Below are 21,482 nucleotides of genomic sequence, written 5' to 3'. Positions count from 1 at the left end.
CCACATTGGGCTCCTTTCTCAGCCAGGAGCCTGCTTCTCCCTCCACCTCGGCTGCTCCTCCCTGCTTGTACTCTCTCTCTCTGTGTCAAATAAATAAATAAAATCTTAAAAAAAAAAAAAAAAAGAAAGAAAGTGGCAGAGCTGAAAGTCAATTCCCCATCTGACGTCGGAGCCCTGGACTGGGTACTAGTAGAGCTATGAATAAAATAAATATGAGTTCCTATTATCTGTTTGGAAAGGAGAAAGGGGAACAAATCATCGACCAAACTGTATAAGGAAAAGTATAAATATAGCAGTAAATGTAAAATAATATATCACTATGCCCTACTACCTTAGAATGAATAAATCAGGAAAGATTTTCTTCTTTTTTTAAAGATTTACCTATCCATTTTAGACAGATGGAGAGCTCAAGAGAGCGTGCGTGGGGGGAGGGGCAGAAGGAGAGACTCTTCAAGCAGACCCCCTGCTGAGCTCCGAGTTTGAGGTGATAGGTTCTATCCCAGATCCATGAGATCATGACCTACATGACCTTCACTTAACCGTCTGAGCCACCCAGGCGCCCTAATCAGGAAAGACTTTCTGAAGAAAGTAAATGTTCAAGAAAGTTGGTAGATGCATCCAGGCAGGAGAAAAAGCCCGTGTGAAAGTGTAAAGTCAGGAGAAACAGTGGAGGTGGGCTGCCTGTGTGAAGTCTGGCATATGAAGATGGGCCAGGGGCAACTAGTCAAGAAACTTTGAAACCAACATCAGTTTCTGCTTCAAGAGCTAATTTTGCCATGATGAAAATGACCCTCAAAGTAAAGATTATATTTGATCCAGAAAAAGAAAGGAAGAAAAAAAAAAGCTTTTAGGGTTCCCGCTTCCCCATTCTAAATATACCTAGCTGTTCCACTTTCATCTTAAATACACATTTTCCTTTTGATCATCTTTCTATCCTATTGATGTTAGTTTTTTCCATCTTTCTTCCAAGGTGCACACCTTCCAAGGACAAGAACCATGTCTAAATGAAACTGTAAATTCTTCAGTGTCAGCTGCAGTGTTTGAGAATCTAGTGTAAACAATTAATGTTGAACATTTGTAATGCTGGTATTTGTATAATGAATGGTTAAGTCAGGATAAGATCTTATTCTAAAATACTAATTTCCAGGGAGGGATATTTCACCAACTTTGAGCGCCATCCATTCAGAGATTGTGGAACAGTAAACATGTCCTGATTGACTAGCAAGCATTTAGTGTGGGCAGAGCACAGTCTGGGCACACAATTAAGGACGATACACAAAACTGAGTTATGCTTTTAACACGAGAGCTCCTTACCCTAGTCTGGGAGCCAGAGCATCCACGACTGACCTCAGGCACACACCAGTAAATGCAATATAACAGTAATAGTGGGAAATTAAATGATGAGATACAAGAGGAAGAAACGTGAGCCCTTTTCCAACAAGTTCTTATGTGCAGTTCAATCTTAAGGAGGTTATTCAGAGGTATTTATACTACATACTAAAAGTTAAATACTAAATACTGAAAGCCGCCTGTGTTATACCACCAGCCCAGAATATCCCCGATGACAGTGCTGGCTAAAGGTCCGGAACTTTAACTCTTCAGAGTCCTCTGTTTTTCTCATCAATCAGATGTTTACCTTCTGCTGCTTTGTTCTTTAGCTCTGCTCGTGGGGGAAAACTCAGGTGAAACTGGGGTCCAAGATTCTAACTTAATGACTGAGTATGCCTGGATTCCACCTAGTCGCTTTCCGCCAACCTTTGGTTCTCTCAAAGCATTTCCTCCAGCGAGGTTAAATCCTCAACGCCTGCTCTCCATTTCCCAACTTTTTTAAATGGATCTTCTAGCTAGATATTCTTGACCAACTTTTCCTTCCTCTCACAACTGACCCTATAATTATTATCATTTAAATATTCATGCCTTTTTTAAGCTCCAGCTTCACTAAAAATATTCCTTCCTCTTCTTCCTCCCCTCCCCCCCCCCCCGCCCAACTCCTGGTCAAGCATTTAGATTTACAGAGGTCACTTGGGCTAAATGGGGTTCACTGCTTCTCCGACACTGGTACCGCACCGGCACCCGCCCCCACCCCCGCGGGGCCACCCAGGGCTCTCAAACCCATACAGAACGGGGGAAGGAGGTGGGCGCTCACCATTAAGTGAACCTGGGAATTCTTTGGAGCTACAGCTTCTGGAGAATGGTTTTACCTCTTTCCGCGACGTGAGCAACTAACTTACTTGCTAAAAGCAAGGACAATGTCTCCTCTACCAGAAACAAACTTACTGATGATGGACGCTACCCTTTAGTTCCTTTTATAAGCCCCCATTCCCACCACTTTGTGATGCAGGATGGCTTTTAAGATACAAGTTCTTGTGCAAAATATCCCTTCCCAACTTTGAGTTTATATAATAAACAGATATGTCCTTTAGCCAATTAGGCAACGAAGGGGTTAAATCTCAGCCACCTGATGGATTCTGGGGGTTTCCTTCCTCGACTTCAGAAATTAAAACGACCGGGAAGGGAAATTTTGCCCAAGGTAAAGATGAGAACCGCGAACTTCAACTGTCAGGTTTCAGCCCCAAACAAGAATGGCTGCCCACGTCCACAAAAGGTGCCAATCCCCTAACTAAAAATGGCTGGCCCGGATTTCTACTACGGTGCTACTTTCTGCCCAATTCCAAAATGGCGCTCACTAGCCTCCCCCGGAGGAGCGAACCTCCCAGCACCCTCTCGGGCCCTCAACGTCAGGTGACGCGAGCCCCAGCCGGAAGTGAAGGAAAGAGCGCCTCAGCCCGCGGCGCCTGCGCAGAAGGGTCTAGACGCTGTGAAGCAGGAGGCACTTGGGATCGTCCGCAGGATTGGGACTGCTACAGAGGCCGCCACGGAGCCCGCCGGAGCCACCGTTCCTACTGCTGCTGCCGCCGCTGCCCGAATCGGAACTGTCGGGCTGCAGCCGCCGGCAATGCCGCGAAGGAAGGTGAGAGGAACGGGACAGAAGGGATGGCGGGTGTCTAAGGACAGTCGATTGAGCAACGTGACGCAGTTGGCCACGCCTCACAGTGGTTGGGTTCCAACTTCCCGCTCCCCCGAACCTAGCTCAGCAACCCTCTCTTCTGTCCATACCCAACAGAAAAATGTGGGCCCGATCCTGGCCTCGGCCTATGCTTGCAACTATTCCCGCCCTCTGCTTGCCTGGCTCGGAGGCGTTCTTCTCGTTAATTGGTCGCTGAAGCGCCTAGAAGCATATTGATTGGCTGGTGGCACCGCCCATTTGGGTCCAACGGTCACCTCCCCGCGTGCGGGGGCTGTGTCGGGGCCCGGCCCTACCGCTCTCCGACTGGCTGTGGAGAACGATCCCTCCTCTCTTGATTGGCTAGGCTTGGCAGTCTGTCCCGTGGGGGCGCGGTGTAGCAGCAGCGCCATTGGGTGGCACGAATCCCCGCCCTTCCGGCCGGTGATGCTGATAGGTGCATAGGCGGGGTTTTGGAGCGTCCTTCCTTTCCAGGCGGGGGGCACAACAAAGCAGAGGACTGGGTGGTAAGGAACCAGCGCCCACTCCCTAGGGATCCCACTCAGGCCTGTTGCATCTAAGCCGTAATTTTTCCTTATTTGCCCAATTGGACAGCGGCCAGAAAATGCAGTTCGTAAAGGCAAAAACTTTCCAAAGTTAGATGGGATTTATAAGGTCACCGAGGGACATCCCCATCCCTTTTCTTTGCAGCTGAACAGAGACCTAATGGAATGCCCCAAGCCACTCCCATTAGGCAATAGCGGAGCCAGGACTACAGAACAAATCTAATTCAATTCAACACATGTTTATTGACTACTTGCTACTGTGCTAGTTGCTGGGGATTCACTAATTAATTAGACATGATCCCTGGCTTAAGAAGATCACAGTCTGATGGGGAAAACATATAAATAACTGTAGAAGGAGCTAGTAAATTCTCTACTTGGGGGTATATAACAAGTATTGTGGGAGGGAAGTGAGGGAGCAGTTAAGTCGCCTGTGGAGTAAGATGGGAAGTGGATGGTGAAAGCCAGAGAGAAGAGCTGAATTTCAGGGTCAAACCAGGAGGGGATGGTCAGGGGATTCAAGTGTCTGGGTAATTGGACTAGACGACCTTTAAGACTCCCCCTTCATCCCATGGATTTTCTGGAGCCTCTGCTCATTTCTGGGCAGATTACCCTTGAAATATTTGGAAAGCTGCATGGTATTCTTGCTCATTTCTGCAGAAATCTTTCTTTTCGTGGAGGTTTTCAAACATCTGTACCTTTTATTTTCTCCTAAAAATGGCCTACACTCTTAGGTGGTATTATGTTGAGGCTCACCACATGCTGGAATAGTATTGGTGCCTTGGAATAGGTCCACAGGCCCCTTTCTGCAATTCCCAAATACAAAGAGCTTTTGAAAATATCTTTTTAGTAACATTTGGTTGGCAAAACCTGTCTTAAACTATGCTGAGGCTACTTACAGTTTTTGTGTGTCTCGTTGGGTGTGATTGTTTATATATTCTGCTGTAGAAATGTTAATGTGTTTGATGATGGGGTGTTGCTTGTGGGATATATGCAAAGTATTCCCTTTCCAAAAAGCCAAAAAGTTATGAATTTCAAACACAACTGGCCCTAAGGGTCTTGAAAAAAAACCAGGGGGCTTGTAGCTTGAAGTTTTGTATGGTTTTCTAAGCAAATACTCTTCCCCTTTCTGTCTTAGTAAAGGGTGTAGTGTTAATATTCAGCTGTTAAAAGTTATCTGTATGACTAATCATGTTTCAGGAAGATAATAATTGACAAATAATTATTGAAGAGATGATAAAATCTCTGTTCTTGAATATCTACAAGTCTTCATGTGCAAGCTACCTTTTTTTTTAAGCACTTTTGGTATTCATGTGGAGAAACTTCATAGGTGGATAACATAAGAAAGAAGAATTTTAGCCTCTTTACGTTCTCTTGGGATCAGAGTTGTGGATCATGATATTTTGGATTAGTATATGGTTTAAAAAAACGTGATGGCCTTTCGTGGAGACTTTGAACAAAAGCTACTCTAAAGTTAAAAGGAGACTAGCACTGATATTTTTGTCACCACCATGGACTTCAAGTGCATAGCATTGTTGGCCAGACAATTTTGAATTGGGTACTTTTATTTCCAGTTTGTAGTACTGACCGATAAATGGGTTTGTTTCAGAAGTAGTGTTAATGAAGTAAGAATTAATTCTTTCATTCATTTATAAAGGTGCATTATTTGTAGGTTGTTCTGTTTAAATGCCTTAAGTAAAGGGAATTTGGTGGTGGAATCCTTCCTTAGTGTTTTCAGGATCATGGTTCACTTTATTTCCAGTGTTAACACAAACCCACAGAGTAAATGCTTCTGTGCTAATGTCTGGATCTATGGTGTTACAGAGGAATGCAGGCAGTAGTTCAGATGGAACCGAAGATTCCGATTTTTCTACAGATCTCGAGCACACAGACAGTTCAGAGAGTGATGGTACATCCCGGCGATCTGCCCGAGTTACTCGCTCTTCAGCCCGGCTGAGCCAGAGTTCCCAAGGTATAAGAATTCATTCTTCCTGATCATGCCTCACTGCCTACCCACTGGTCATGCTGTGTTAATATGGAAACCGGTCCCTTGGCTTGGTGTAGGTGACAGAATCTGGTAAAATGCAGAGTGAATGACTGCAGAAATATCGAGCCTTAATGGTTCTGTTGGGAGTGTTGTCCAATTTGGAGACCCAAAGGAACTATGTCTGATATAATAGCTGTGTGACACATGGATGTCTTAAGTCGTTTAACTTTTTTTTTAGACTACCTTTTTCCATCAGTAAAATGGGAATGCCATCTCTTTACTTTCTGTTAGAATGGTTTAGACTTAGGGAGTTAGAAGAGTCTCTTGACCTTGTTTTTGGAGGAGGTTCAGTACTTCTCAATACTTCTAAAACTTGTACTTAATTCTGTTATGTAGTCAGACACAACTAGTGAATATAAATAGTTGCACCCAACTGTCAGTTGTAAATACCTAGAATTTTGCTTTGGTAGTGAAGAATGGAGAATCTCTGTGTTGGAAAGTAGTTTGAAGGTTCTCTCCTGCAATTAGCCATCTCGGCTTAGATTTGGAGGGTACCCCTGATCCCTCCTGGTTCTGCTCTGGGATTCCCTGGGGAGGAAAGAAGGTTGCAGTTAATGCAAAAAGCTGATAACTAATAGGTGATAACAGATTAAGAGGGAAAAATTTGTAATATGCTTCGAGCATTTAAATAGTGCTATTTTGGTTACTACTTCATGAGCACATTGCAAAATGAGAGAGAAACAGTTTTTCAAGCAAGAAAATGGGAACATTCTCAACAACTGTTCTTTATTTTATTTTTTAAAGATTCTATTTTATTTACTTTGACAGCTAGAGACACCAAGAGAGGGAACACAAGCAGGGGCAGTGAGAGAGGGAGAAGCAGGCTTCCTGCTGAGCAGGGAACCCAATGTGGGGTTCAGTCCCAGGACCCTGGGATCATGACCCGAGCTGAAGACAGACGCTTAACGACTGAGCCACCTAGGCACCCCTATTTTATTTTTGAATTTAACATTTCAGCTGAAATGACGCTGTTGTCTCTTGAGTCTCAGTTTGTGTTTATTTTTTTAGCACAGTGGGAATATCGATTACGACTGCTGTAATTCAGATACTGTGCTGTGTACTGGAATGCCATGATAGAAAAATCATAGTTCCTGCCCTTAAGGTGCTCACAGTTCAGTGCAAGATGTGTCAGTCTATCATGGTCATGGATTGTGGTAAGGGCCCTGAGAGGTTTGCATAGCATATTTTGGAAGCTCAGAGATGGGGCCGGCAACTTGGGGCAGGTCTCCAAGGTGGAATTCTTAAGGGATCTAGTAGGAATTTATAAGTTGAAAGATGGGATAATGTTATTCTAGGCAGAGGGAACAGTATATGCAAAGGAAGGGGCATAATATTCTTACAAAGTGTAATTGGTCATGCCCTGGACACCTGAAAGTTGTAAATATTCAAAACAGCTAGGAAATACCTGCGCCCTGGGTCTCTTCCTAGTTGTTATACTTCATAACTGGGGAGTTGCACAATTCCTAGGGGCATTGTTCACAATGTAGTCTATGTAAGGTAGCCTTCTCAAAAGCAAAATTGTAGACTCTGTTTTGAATTGAGCCTTCTGGAGGTATGCAAGCCGATAACCTAGCTGTGTGCTAATTTTTTTTTTTACCCAAAAGTTTGAGAATTTCAGTTTTCTTCTTTGGAGAACCTGTGAGATTTACATACCACCTTAAGATCTTTTGTTGTTTAAAAAATGCTTATTTTCAGCTTTGCATCTTTTTCTAGTTCTTTTTTAAGTGTCATCAAATTAGAGATGTAACAAGGCTGCCAGGTGCTTCAGAATAGGTTTTGTTATCTAAAAAAATTCCAAAAGCTGTGTTCTTGCCTCACTCTTCATAAATCTATTATGATTTTGCTTCAGAGTATCAGAGATCCTTAAAGAAAGGAAATATTTGTATATTGTTATACCTTTAGTAGAATATCTGTTTTATGGTGGGTTGGACTAAGGGAAGAAAGGGAGGATGCAGCTAATATTTAGAAAGCACTAGATCTAGGTACCAGGGATCACGTTAAATGAAGTTTATTTTATTTTTAAAGAATTTATTTATTTGACAGAGAGAGACTCAGCGAGAGAGGGAACACAAGCAGGGGGAGTGGGAGAGGGAGAAGCAGGCTTCCCGCTGAGCAGGGAGCCCGATGTGGGACTCAATCCCAGGACCCTGGGATCATGACCTGAGCCGAAGGCAGACACTTAATGGCTGAGCCACTCAGGCGCCCCTTAAATGAAATTTATATGAAATATTTCACTTACTTCTCACAGCAAACGTCTGAGGAATGTGCAACTAGCATTTTACCTTTTTTATAGATCAAGGAAAAGACTTGAAGAGATGAACTTGCCCAGGATGCTATAGCTAGTTGGTGTGGTGGAGTGGAATGGAATGGGAGTCAGTCTTGATTCCAGAAGCTAAACTCTTCTATACTATATTGCACCTCTGTATCTGATCTAGGCTCTTTAGCTTATATTTTATTTAATAAAATAGATATTTTAACTATTTGTCAGATTTTGTGAAGTATGAAGAGGAGGGCATACATGCTAATAAATCATATGGATAAGAAATAAAACAAATTTCCTTCTTTTCTCTTTAATTATTTTATTATCTTTTAATATTGGGGATCAGATTCCAGTCCTGTTCGAAATTTGCAATCTTTTGGCACTGAGGAGCCTGCTTATTCTACCAGAAGAGTGACCCGTAGTCAGCAGCAGCCTACCCCGGTGACTCCAAAAAAATACCCCCTTCGGCAGACTCGTTCGTCTGGCTCAGAAACCGAGCAAGTGGTTGACTTTTCAGATAGAGGTGAGTGAGTTTTGGGATCATTTGGTCAATTACAGGGAGGATCTGGTCAATTTCCTCTTAACGAAGGCTTGGGCCCACTGCAGATAGATGCCCAATACTGACAAAATTCGGCTAGGTAAATGCTGTTTGTCTGATTCCTTTCTTGAATGGCTTGCTGAGCAGTTTTGTACTGGAGTACTCTTAAAGTCTAGAGTAATAAGTATATCAGATTGAACGCATAATAGGCAAAAGGGACTGGAACCCTTTTACCCATAGATGAAGAAGGTTTGAACCAGATTTTCCTATAGTTACGCTTTTCAGTCCACTTACCTCTGAATTTCTGAGGAGGAGTGACCTTTGGTAGTGGGCGTGGTGAGCTGTTGAGATTGTGATTGGCCAGCCCGAATCAGATGCCTTAGAGCACAGGTTGCAGACTGGGAGCATCTAGCCTGCCAACATGCTCTGTTGGTTTGCTTACACAGTGTTTACCTTTTTAAAAAAAAAAATTTTTTTTTAAAGATTTTATTTATTTATTTATTTGAGAGAGAGAGAGAATGAGAGATAGAGAGCACGAGAGGGAAGAGGGTCAGAGAGAGAAGCAGACTCCCTGCTGAGCAAGGAGCCCGATGTGGGACTCGATCCCGGGACTCCAGGATCATAACCTGAGCCGAAGGCAGTCGCTTAACCAACTGAGCCACCCAGGCTCCCAAAATTTTAAAAATTTTTAAAGATTTATTTACTTATTTCATAGAGAGTTGGGGGGGAGCAGGGGGGAGGGAGAGGGACAAGCAGATTCATGGAGCTCGATCTCAGGACTCCTGAGATCACAACCTGAGCTGAAACCCAAGAGTTGGATGCTTAATCGACTGTGCCACTCAGGTGCCCCAGGGTTTACATTTTTATTTTTTATTTTATTTTATTTTTTTAAAGATTTTATTTATTTATTTGACAGAGAGAGAGAGACAGCGAGAGAGGGAACACAAGCAGGGGGAGTGGGGGAGGGAGAAGCAGACTTCCCGCTGAGCAGGGAGCCCAATGTGGGGTTCGATCCCAGGACCCCGGGACCATGACCCAAGCTGAAGGCAGACACTTAACACCTGAGCCACCCAGGTCCCCCAGTGTTTACATTTTTAAAAGTTTGTTGCCAGCATTTGAAAATAGAGAATTTCATTAAAAAAACAAAAAAACCTGGGTTACTAGTTTCTTTTAAAAACTGGAAAGCTCTGGGAACATGAGGTGACCATTCACTCACAGTATTGACTGGAACGGAATAGCAGTTGTCTTCTTGAGGTGAACAATTGCTCTCGATTTGGCCCTGCTCAGCCCTTTTAGGCATTTAGCTTACAGCCCATGATTTACAGTCTGAATTGTTAGATTACTAACAAGCTAGCTTGAGAGTCAAGTTCATTCACACTCTCGCACCAAGTCTGTCATCCAGAAGGACACCCATTTTCATTTCCATCCTATGTGTCTCCTGGAAGGAGAATTGGATGGTGATTTTATTTTACTTTATTTTCAAAGAATTTATTTATTTATTTGAGAGGGGGAGAGAGAGACCACACAAGTGGGGGGAGGGGCGGAGGGAGAGGGAAAAGCAGACTTCCCACTGAGCAGGGAGCCCGATGTGGGGCTCAGTCCCAGGATCCTGGGATCATGACCTGAGCCAAAGGCAGACACTTAACCAGTTGAGCCAACCAGGCACCCCATGGATGGTCATTTTAAAGAAAAATTTACTTCCGTCCAGTTTTGATTACCCGTGATGGGGGGCTTAGGAGAAACACAGATAAGTGAAATGTATTAGGATAAAGCCAAAACTGAATTTTACTTAGAATGTAAAGTTGCACAAAGGAATAATGTTAGTTTCTCTTCATTTTCCTTCTAGCTTTATAGCAGATAAGTGGTTAAAAGTCACTAGTTAGATGATAGAGGATCTGGGAAGCCCGTAAACTCTTCTGAATAGTAAAACTCTAAATAAATGAACCCCATTCATGAGCTCTACCAATTGCTTTTGCTTTAGAAACTAAAAATACAGCTGATCATGATGAGTCTCCACCTCGAACTCCAACTGGAAATGCCCCTTCTTCTGAGTCTGACATAGACATCTCCAGCCCCAATGTGTCTCATGATGAGAGCATTGCCAAGGACATGTCCCTGAAGGACTCGGGCAGCGATCTCTCTCATCGCCCCAAGCGCCGTCGCTTCCATGAAAGCTACAATTTCAATATGAAGTGTCCTACTCCAGGCTGTAACTCTCTAGGTGAGTGTGGCCGGCTCCATGACACCTGTGTTCTGTGGTTCTCGCCCTCTGGAATTAGGATCATGAAGAAATGTTTTGTGTTCTCTTGTGATCTAGCTTCTTAGGTTCTTCAGTGGTGCTCAGAGTATCACCAAGTTGCCCACTCAAGTAGAGAGTATTTTTGCTTTCTTGGCCTATTGTCCATATGGTTGCAAGGACATTAAATGTGATGCACTGATCCGTTTATTGAGAGCTTCTCCCTGCGAAAAATTTCCTCCTTTTTCCTTCAGAAACAAAACAAAAGACCAGTTATCTCCAAATGGCTCATTGTAAGGTGCATAGTTGGAGCTTAATGAGGAGTGTGTACTAATGCAGAATACTGGTTGTATGGCCAGAGCTGTTAAGGAAATGAGAAAAACAAGATTCCTAATCGCACAGTTGTGAAACTAAAAGGGTGCAGATGAGATGCTGGATTTCTGTGACTTCAGTGCTTTTAGGTTTTGTGTACTTAAAATAAGTATAAACCAGACAAGTATTTCTTCTCAGATAAATGAGTATCTCAGTGTTTTCTTATGACCATTACCCCTTACTGACAGATTCTTATAATGGTTTAAACCTTATGAATGCTCCTTAAGGTGAGCTTCAGTGCAAATGTGCTTACGCTTTTGTTTAGAGTTGGAAGGCGCTGATTGAGATTATAGACTTTTCTCTACTGGGTCTACTTCTCAAATTTGTAAACTTTTCAACGTGGCCATCAGGTTCAGAAAATATGTTCAGCAAAATAACGTCATTTTTTTTCAATAATTTTGGTATAAAAGTATTCTGTGCTCGTGAAAACTTAAAACCCTGTAAGAGCCTTGAAATGCATAAGTAAAAGTTTTCCTTCACTCATATCCCTGGGTATAAAACTATTCTTGGTAGTTTTTTTTTTTTTTAAGATTTTATTTATTTATTTGAGACAGAGAGAATGAGAGAGAGAGAGCACATGGAGGGGGAGGGTCAGAGGGAGAAGCAGACTCCCTGCCAAGCAGGGAGCCCAATGCGGGACTCGATCCAGGGACTCCAGGATCATGACCTGAACCGAAGGCAGTCGCTTAACCAACTGAGCCATGCAGGCGCCGTCTTGGTAGTTTTTTATGAATGATTCTAGTAAGTTTGTATGTACGTGCACACACACATGTGTATATACATATATTTCTATCTTGTTATTCACAAAAGGGAAAATATAATGGTTTGGCATCTTGGGATATTTTACATTACTTAGGGTTCCATCTGTTTAAAGAATATAGAAAATTCCATTATATTGATAGTTTATAAATTTTTTAAATTGTACAGTATGGATTGACCTTTAGATTATTTCTCATTTTATTTATTTTGAATTACACTGTAGTGGATAGCCTTGTATGTATGTATTTTGGTATCTTCCTAGAAAACCTGTAGGACTAAATTTATAGGAGTAGAATTGCTAGATCAATAGACTAGCTATCCTTTTGAACACTTTTGATATAGACACATTAGATTGGTTTTAATTTATATATTCTAGAATAAGACATGATTTGAATAATTTTACCCAGAAGTTAAAAATGCATAATATCTTAGAAAGAAATATTTATAGAAGTATTTCTAAGAAATACTAAGAAGGCTTTCTGTAGTATTGATGCTTTACATTATATACATGGTGTTTGATCACTGAAGGTATTTTTTTCTGTGCAAGATAAATTGAATGGATCTCTAATCATATTTTCTTTTTTTTTATTTTAAACTTTTTTTTTTTTTAATTCATGAGAGTCAGAGAGAGAGAGGCAGAGGCAGAGGGAGAAGCAGGCTCCCTGCCTAGCAGGGAGCCCGATGTGGGACTCGATCCCAGGACCCCAGGATCATGACCTGAGCCAAAGGCAGACGCTTAACCATCTGAGCCACCAAGGCGCCCTAATCATATTTTCAATAATATAGTCCTGGAGAAATGGCAGCCTGCATATCATATATTAATTCCTCTTTCACCCAGTACTTGGATTAATTTCATCCCTTAAAGCTTACTCCATAAATCATATATGATTTTTTAAATGGCAATGTCTCTGTTACCCAAAGGTTTTGTAAACCTTTTGGTTAAAGAGATGTATAAAAAGGAAGTAACATTCAGTTCCCTATGTGTTTCCCAACACCACGTGAAAAATAGAAAAGTGAAAAGATACCCCTTTAGATAAAATGAGCTTCCAGTATTGTTATTTACTAACATTGTTCCCTCTGTAAGAGTGCCTTGTGCTAACTTCCTATTTATTTTATTACAGTTTTAGATTAGCTTCAGGTGTACAATACAGTGATTCGGCAGTTCCATACATTACCCAGTGCTCATCAAGAGAGGTGTACTCTTGATCCCCTTTACCTATTTCCCCCCTTTCTCCCCTACCCCCCTTTGGCAGCCACCAGTTCTCTTTATTGAAGAGTCTGGTTTTTTTTTTCCTTTGCTTTTGTTTCTTACATTCCACATATGAGTGAAATCATATGGTATTTGTCTTTCTCTCTGACTGACTTATTTCACTTAGCATAATACCCTCTAGGTCCATCCATATCATAAATGGCAAGATCTCATTCTTTTTTTTTTTTTTTAAAGATTTCATTTATTTATTTGAGAGAAAGAGAATGAGAGGTAGAGAGCATGAGAGGGAAGAGGTTCAGAGGGAGAAGCAGACTCCCTGCCGAGCAGGGAGCCCGATGTGGGACTCGATCCTGGGACTCCAGGATCATGACCTGAGCCGAAGGCAGTCATTTAACCAACTGAGCCACCCAGGCACCCAGATCTCATTCTTTTTTATGGCCGAGGGATATTCCATTGTATATATATGTATAGAACACATCTTTATCCATTTGTCTATAGATAGACATTTGAGTTGCTTTTATATCTCGGCTGTTGTAAATACTAACTGCCTATTTAAAAGTCTGATTACAGAAGAAGCCTAAATTTTAAACAAAATCAGCCCCCCTCCAAAAAAATGAATATATTTAATCTGGTTCAAAATTATCAAAATACGCTTATTTGTAGATTTGAAGAGTCCATTTTCTTTATTTTCCGTAAGTTTTTTTGATTATTGAAGAAAGCTTAATTCATATTGAGTACCATTGCATAATAGAAAGGAAGGAGCACTTAATATACGTATAACTTGAAAATTTAGCATAGGAAAGTTAAATTTCAGTGGAAGAAAATGTTCATTTGTGTTTGTTCCTTTATTATAAATGTATGGCTTTATGATTTTTTTGGAATTTGAGAACTACATTATCAGAAGAACAGAAGGAACTACAGTTGATACTGAACATATACAAGTATGTTCAAAGATTGCCAGATCCATTCTATGGAATAAAAGAATTTATTGTGGGTACAAGTTATGGCCCTGACATCACTTACCTTTGGTGGATTCAATCTCTGATCAGATATATATTGCATAAAAATGATACAGCAAAATAACGCGGTTGACATACAGAAAACTCATTTTATGAGCTTAAATCTTTTATCTAGAGATTAAGTTTTTCCCTCTTTTAACAGGACATCTTACAGGAAAACACGAAAGACATTTCTCCATCTCAGGATGCCCGCTCTATCATAACCTCTCAGCTGATGAATGCAAGGTAATTGTATTCATTACTTGACATATACTTAGCGAGTGAGTGCTTACTTAAGGTTTGCCAGGCACTTTGCTAAACACTGGGGATCCAGTGTGAACAAAATAGGCAAGGTCCTTTTTCTTACATTCTAGTGGAGGGAACGTAATAAAAATACAGTTGTTTTCTTAGTTAAACAGATAAAAGAATTCTAGTAGGTAATGAATGCTTTGAAGGAAATTAATAGGGAGATTATGTATGGAATATTTGGAATATTATCTTCTAGTGCCTTGATACTTTCCTTTGAAAATTGACTTCAACGACTGCCAGGGACTGTTTCCATTAGGAAATAATTTGCATAAATATGTGATCTCAATATTTATGCATTAGGTTCTCTTACGAATCTGTGAAGACATTTTGCTCTTTAAATTTTTTCATAATTATTTTCCTTTTTCTCTGATTCCGTGGAATAGTTTTCGTTTTTGTTAACTGTCAATCACACCTACTCTTGGCTAATTCTTGTTTTAAATTCTTGAGAAATGTAGTCCTAAATAACCTTTGGGATTTGGGGGTAATGGATTTGGGAGAGCCTAAGATCCTATGTTATATGTTCCTGTGTGGGTTGCTGCTACCAAGGATGGAACTAATAATGGGGAAGCAAGAGTTGAAACATTCTTAATTAAATGGGTTGCATGGGTATTATTTGGACAGGTTATCCAAGCTCATTAGATCAAAGTATTAACTGTTATTCTTGTGGCTGTTATTTTCTGACAATGCCAAGGTCACAGATTTATTCCTGTCTGAGCCAATTTCATCCTATGAAAAATTAGAATCCCTAGCCAACATTAGTTCTTTCTGATTCAGGAATTTGGTCTCTTATTCACTAGACCACACCATAGGAAATTTCTCTATGTGTTTAGTTTTTCATCAAAGTAGTATACTTTGAATGCTTACATGAATTTTAAGGTTGAAGACACTCTTATTTTTCTTCATTCCAAATCTCTTGTATAAGGAAGGTCATTTCTTCTCTTCCGCGTAAGAGCGAGTGGTAGGTCTTCCCATTATCTTGCCATTCACCTGAGACCGAATCAAAACAGGAAGAGCTTGGCCAACATCTGCATCAGATCACGGACAAGGCACTAGGTCTGTCTTTCTCTGAAAAGAACCGTGATCTCTTTTTTGAGAGTTGTCCTTTGCCTCTTGTCTTTAAATATCATGATCTCATACTGTGGATGGTTTCACAATTGAAGTCTTTCTGAGGTACAGCTTGTTAAATTGTTGGCTTGTTGCAGTGTGAACAAGTTAAGCAATTTATTTTTAAAAAAGAAAAAGAATTCAGTTTGGGGAAGAAAATTCTGAAAAAAAGGAAAGCATTTCCTGAATCTTCTTTCCTCTCTGTGCTTTCTTCTTCACAAGAGGAATGAGGCTCCACATAATCCATCTCTACTACTGGAACTTGGAGGATCCGGGGAATTTCTGAAAGATATATGTTTTTATTACATTTAGAATCCCAAATGGAAAAATTAGACTAATCCCTGGCATTTATTGAAAGCTCTGTCATTTTTAACGTACTTGCATATACGTAATTACCCTTGAGTTTCCTGGTAAACGTTTGCAATCAAGGATATTGCTATTTTTATTTGGTTACAGAATGTCATGACTGCATACTGTACAGGTACCTGAGGGTTCTCTGAATGAGATAAAAAGACTGCATTCAGTGAGCTAACTTTCTCATGGGGGGAGGCAAAACGCAAACAGATGAATAAGTAGAACAGAATTTCATGCAGTGATAAATGCTCTGAGGAACAAAAAAAAGTAAAGATACAGAATGGCTGTTTTGGGGGTGATGGCTGTTTGGGGGTGACAGGGGTACAGCACTGCTTTTGCTCAGGTCGTTAAGAAAGACCTTCCAGAGGAGTTGGCATTTGACCCGAGTCATGGCTGAGGGCAAAGAGACAATTGTGTCCAGATCTAGGAGAAGAGATGTAGATGGAAGGATGAGCAAGCACAAAGGCTGTGAGGTGGGGATCAACTGCTGGGTCGGAGGGGCCAAAGGTAGGCCAGTGTGACTGGAGCATGATGGAAATGAGGAAGGAGGATCCAGATCCTGAATGACCTGTAGGCCTTAGCACAAGGAGTGTGTCTTTATTGTGATGACGGTGGGAAGCACTTGGAGGGCTGTAGCAGAGGTGTAATATAATTTCATAAACGCTTTTTAAAAATCACAGCTTGTCGTGTGTGGAGAATGGACTGGTCGGGGCAGGAGCTGATGCAGGTCGACTAGTTAGAAGGCTGCTCCGAAGCTCAGGCAGTGGCTGGTGGCCCGGGCTAGTGCTGTATCCACGGAGATAGTAAACTGATCGGTTTCAGGTTATATTTTGGAAGGGAGCAGCCTGATAGACTTGCTGATGGATGTGATGTGAGGAAGAGAAGCAGCAAGGACAACCTTCAAGTTTTTGACCTGATGAGTTGGTTAGAAAGTGTTGCTATCTGTTGATAGAAGGAATGGTTGGGAGGAGCAGATTTGTGGGAAAATATCAGTCGCCCTGTTGGACCGTGCTGAGTTTTGGTGTGAAGCGGAACAGGAGGTTGGATATGAGCCCTCACTTCCAGAAGGTGAAGCGGAAACTGTTGGAGAGCTGATGTGATTTGTCTTAAGATTACATAGCTGCAGAGTTCAGTTCCCCCGCAGACTTGACCCCCAGCTATCCAAGCTTTTCTTTTGCACCTCTTCACCCTGTTCTTGTACTTCCTCGTGGTTTCTTGTTTCTTACCCATTGTGCATTGCGAAGGGTCCAGGCTCAGAGTCATCAGACTTCATTAAAATCTTCGCCTTACCACCACGGACCTGTGATGATTTCGCTTCTCTGATTCTCAGTTAATGGCTGAGAAAGCAGACCGTGAAGCCTGCCTTACCTGTTCTTTTAGAGATTTGTGATAATAAACGTGAAGATCCTTTGAAAGTAAAAGCGCAACATAAATTCAAGGGATTACCATTGTATTCTTATGCTTTTAAGTAAACTTAGTCTTAGAAGCAGGAGGATTTATTGACGTTGTTGATGGTTGCAGGTGAGAGCACAGAGCCGGGATAAGCAGATAGAAGAGAGGATGCTGTCCCACAGGCAAGATGACAACAACAGGCATGCAACCAGGCACCAGGTACGGGCCTTGTTCAAGCTCCGGCCGCTCACAGTCTGAGAGCCAAGTCTTGGATCTCCTCTGCCCGGGAGCGGGCGTTAGGTCTCTCTATATCTCTTGTTCCCCGTGGTATTTCTAAGTAACGCGTCTTAACTCGTCTTCACTTGTACATTCAGAAGCATATTTGCTTTCCAGACAGTAAAATTTCATGAAACAAGCACTTCTGCCTCATAAATGAAGGAATCATGTTGTTTATGAAAATAACAGTTATCACACATAATCCTGATTATTTCAGAGATTACACTTGCTGCTCCATGTCCTCATGTCGCAACTCCATTTTAACCCTTTGTTACTTTCAGACCCCCTCACTGTGCTGGCATGTTTCCAGGGTCACCAGTGACTTGTGCTTGTTAGCATTTGACACTTGTGGATGGTGTCATTTTTCTTCTACTTCTCTCTTGCCTTGGATTCCAAGATGCTGCTTTGCCCTAATCTTTCTGCTTCTCTGAATATTCCTGCTTATTGATGACACTTAATTCCTTGTTCCTCCATGAATGCCTTTGGTCTTTGCTCTTGCTGTTTTTCTGGCTAACTCTGTGCCAAGAGATTGTGTTTATCCTTCAAGGCCTTGAACACTTCTCAGCTGTTGTAGGAATTCTTCCCAGACCTCCTACCATTGAGGAATTTCTTCCTTAGGTATTCTGCTGTAGTGTTCTCAGAATGCTGGTTTAGCTCTTGTCGCATATTATATATATGCAGCTCATCATACGGATGTCTGTTTTTGTGGTTAGATTATAGGTGGGTAGCAGAGGAAGCCTGGTGAGGAGGAAAAAGTTTGGGTTTGGAGCCAAACAGATCTGGATTTGAATACTGTGTTCTGTGATGCTAGCTGTGTGGTCTTAGGCAGGTCCCTAAACTTTATTTCCTTGTTAATAACAAGGAGTGAATAATACCTACCTGGTAGGGTAGTCCGCTAACAAAATACCCATTCCCGGTGCTTGGCAGGTAATAAGCATGCCATAAAAGGTAGCTGCTCTTGTTTTCATTGTCTACCTGGGATTCTAGTCTTATCAGTTTAAAAGTTTTATTCATTCTTGTATCAGTGCTTGGAAAACAGTAAACATTCAAGAAATGCTTATTGAATTGAAATACCTTTATTTTATTCCTGTTGCTTTGGTGGAGACATCCCTTCTTAATTTATGTTCTGTTTGATCCCATATTAACTGACAGTAACTTAGTGGTCTGGGAACCCAGTTTGGAATTTTAAACTCACCATAGTACTCTCAGGATGTGGCTGTCACACATCTGGCATGTTTTTCTTCCCTGCCCAGGTTGTGTTTTGTTTTGTGTTGTAACTTTCATTTTGAAACTGAATGACATCATGCATTTTCTAGCTAGCTTCTCAGTGTCCCTCTTCTTACCTTTTAGGCACCAACAGAGAGGCAGCTGCGGTATAAGGAAAAGGTGGCTGAACTCAGGAAGAAAAGGAATTCTGGGCTGAGCAAAGAGCAGAAAGAGAAGTATATGGTGAGAAAAAGTTAAATAATTAACACGAATTCTTGCGATCACGTTTGATTGCTTTTGGTTTCTAAGCCCTGCTTTTCAGATTTGCCATTTGGTATTCTCAAGTAGAAGGGCCCTTCTCTGGCCCTTAGAGTTTGCCGTAATCCCCCCCAAACTGGGTTGTTAAGAGTGGAAACCAGGAGGCTTCGAAAAACAAAATACAGTTAGAATTTAGATGTAAAAAAAATTCAATCCTGTAGTTGTTTGTAAACCTCACTTTAGTTGTAAAGGGTTAAATTTAGCCACTCTAGCAAATATCAGGATGTTGGAGATGTCTGTATAAGGGAAAGTATTCGAACTAAGTGGTGGTCTGTGTATTTTAATGGGAAAACAAAATTCCTGAATGATAAAAAGTATTGATTGGGTGATATAGTCTATAAGAAGATTTTTTGGGTAATATTTTAATTTTTTTTCTACTTTGAAAAATAATGCACATTTGTTATTGTTTTTTTTCAAGATTTTATTTATTAGAGAGCATGAGTTAGGGATGTGGGAGAGGGAGAAGCACCCCCTCCCATCCCCACCGCTGAGCAGGGAGCCCAACGATGCTGGGCCCTATCCCAGGACCAGAGCCAAAGTCAGATGCTTAACTGACTAAGCCACCCAGGTGCCCCAAAAGTAATGCACATTTGTAAGAGGAAATACAGAACACATAAGAAGAGTATACAGAAATAAACATCAATCCTACTACCTAAAAAGTAGCCATGTTAGCATTTGGCGATATTTTTTCTTAGCGTTTTACATAATGCCTTATTTATGTAATTTGGATTTTACTGTAAGTACAGCTTTGGATTCTGTGTTTTCACTTAAATAACGTGAACTATAATTTCCTCATTTCATAAAAAATTCTTCAAAAAATTTTTTTGCATGAAACTTAAGATTTATTGTAAACACAATTTATAAATATATGTAACTGATACTTATAAATGTGTTAAATGCTTCCTATTGAAAATACTAAAAATATTAGAGAGGAAAAATTCCAGTAAAAATCACCCTCTGAGATAGGAACCCCCTCCCCCCGGTGCCTGTTTTGCTATGTGATCTCTCGGTCTTTTTCTTTTTCTTTTTTTTTAATATTTTATTTATTTATTTGATAGCGGGAGACACAGCGAGAGAGGGAACACAAGCAGGGGGAGTGGGAGAGGGAGAACAGGCTTCCCGCCGAGCAGGGAGCCTGATGTGGGGTTCGATCCCAGGACCCCAGGATCATGACCTGAGCCAAAGGCAGACGCTTAACAACTGAGCCACCCAGGCGCCCTCTCAGTCTTTTTCTGATGTGTATTTTTATTTTTTCACGGAGTTGAATATTGGCTTATTCAGGCATTAGGTTATTTAATGTATGGCTTGTGGATACTTAGCACAGCTTCATTAAGGCAAAAATATGCCAAACCATGTATTTTACGTTTTTGGTCATTCTCACTGCCTTGAAAATGGTAATCTTTTTTTTTTTTAATTTTTTTATTTGAAAGATTTTATTTATTGATTTGACAAGAGAGAGAGAGCAGGAACACAAGCGGGGGAGTGGGAGAGGGAGAAACAGGCTTCCCGCGGAGCAGGGAGCCCGATGTGGGGATCGATCCCAGGACCTTGGGATCATGAGCTGGGATCCTGACCTGAGCCGAAGGCAGATGCTTAACGACTGAGCCACCCAGGTGCCCCTGAAAATGATAATCTTATGAATGAGATGGATATAGGCCAGCAGGAACCGGTGGTGGGCGAATTTGTAGCTGAACGCCTACACCAGACTGGGGTTTGTAGAGGGGAGGGTTATAGTAGGCTATCAGGTGCAAAGTTGTATGCTTCCCTCTGCCTTGTTCATTGTTTTTATCTATAAACTGGGTAGACATGGAATGAATAACATGATAATAGCATTTATTGACGGGCACCTGGGTGGCTCAGTTGGTTAAGTGACTGCCTTCGGCTCAGGTCATGATCCTGGAGTCCCGGGATCGAGTCCCGCATCGGACTCCCTGCTCAGCGGGGAGTCTGCTTCTCCCTCTGACCTTCCCCCCTCTCATGTGCTCTCTCTCTCTCATTCTCTGTCTCAAATAAATAAATAAAATCTTTAAAAAAATAGCATTTATTGGGTGCTTATGTGCTTAGGCCCTAGGCATGGTTATGTTGTCCCCATCATCTTTATGACAACTCTTTGTGATGGATGGTATATTACCTGTTTCATAGATAAGAAAACAGAGGTTTTGAGAAGTAATTTGCCCAGAAATCATATGGGGGTAGAAAGAATGTCTGAAGTAAAAGCTCCTGAAATTTAGTTTACAAACATCTGCTTTCCAAAATTTGAGCTAGGTTATTTGGATCCAACCTTCCTGTTAAAAATGCTGGATAGGATATTTTTTTCTTAAGCTTAAAAAAATGTTTATGAAACTAGAAGAAATAACTTAATATTTAGAATCTGAATCTTAGATGACCAGAGTCCAAATGCAAAGGGTACCGGTCAGATGGGCCCAGAGGAACCTGAAGAAATTGTAATAGGGGTCAAGGTATTGGTGAATAGTTTTTTCATATGCTAATATGTGAATTCTATAATGTTCTCCCTGGGATGAGCCATCCACTCCAC

The 21,482-nt window shown here is 41.3% G+C and overlaps 1 protein-coding gene across 2 annotated transcripts in view; it reads left to right on the top strand.

Annotated features, from left to right (window-relative positions):
- The first annotated feature begins 2,780 nt into the window (after window positions 1-2,780).
- The window catches only part of KAT7 (lysine acetyltransferase 7), a 31,755-nt gene continuing 13,053 nt past the window's right edge, over window positions 2,781-21,482 (top strand). The window contains exons 1-7 of one of the 2 annotated variants that reach the window (XM_025859295.2): window positions 2,781-2,971; window positions 5,392-5,539; window positions 8,221-8,397; window positions 10,394-10,633; window positions 14,151-14,233; window positions 17,276-17,365; window positions 18,773-18,871. In XM_025859295.2, the coding sequence (XP_025715080.1) occupies window positions 2,957-2,971; window positions 5,392-5,539; window positions 8,221-8,397; window positions 10,394-10,633; window positions 14,151-14,233; window positions 17,276-17,365; window positions 18,773-18,871 (852 nt within the window). In that variant the 5' untranslated portion in view covers window positions 2,781-2,956. The remainder of the gene's footprint in view (window positions 2,972-5,391; window positions 5,540-8,220; window positions 8,398-10,393; window positions 10,634-14,150; window positions 14,234-17,275; window positions 17,366-18,772; window positions 18,872-21,482) is intronic. The other variant, XM_025859296.2, reaches the window with a different exon arrangement.

Source organism: Callorhinus ursinus, unplaced genomic scaffold (assembly GCF_003265705.2).
Source record: "Callorhinus ursinus isolate GAN/ISIS: 27379988/994484 unplaced genomic scaffold, GSC_fseal_2.0 scaffold52, whole genome shotgun sequence".
Lineage (NCBI taxonomy): Eukaryota > Metazoa > Chordata > Mammalia > Carnivora > Otariidae > Callorhinus > Callorhinus ursinus.
Note: the sequence above shows the minus strand (reverse complement) of the source record. Positions and strands in the feature narration are given on the sequence as shown.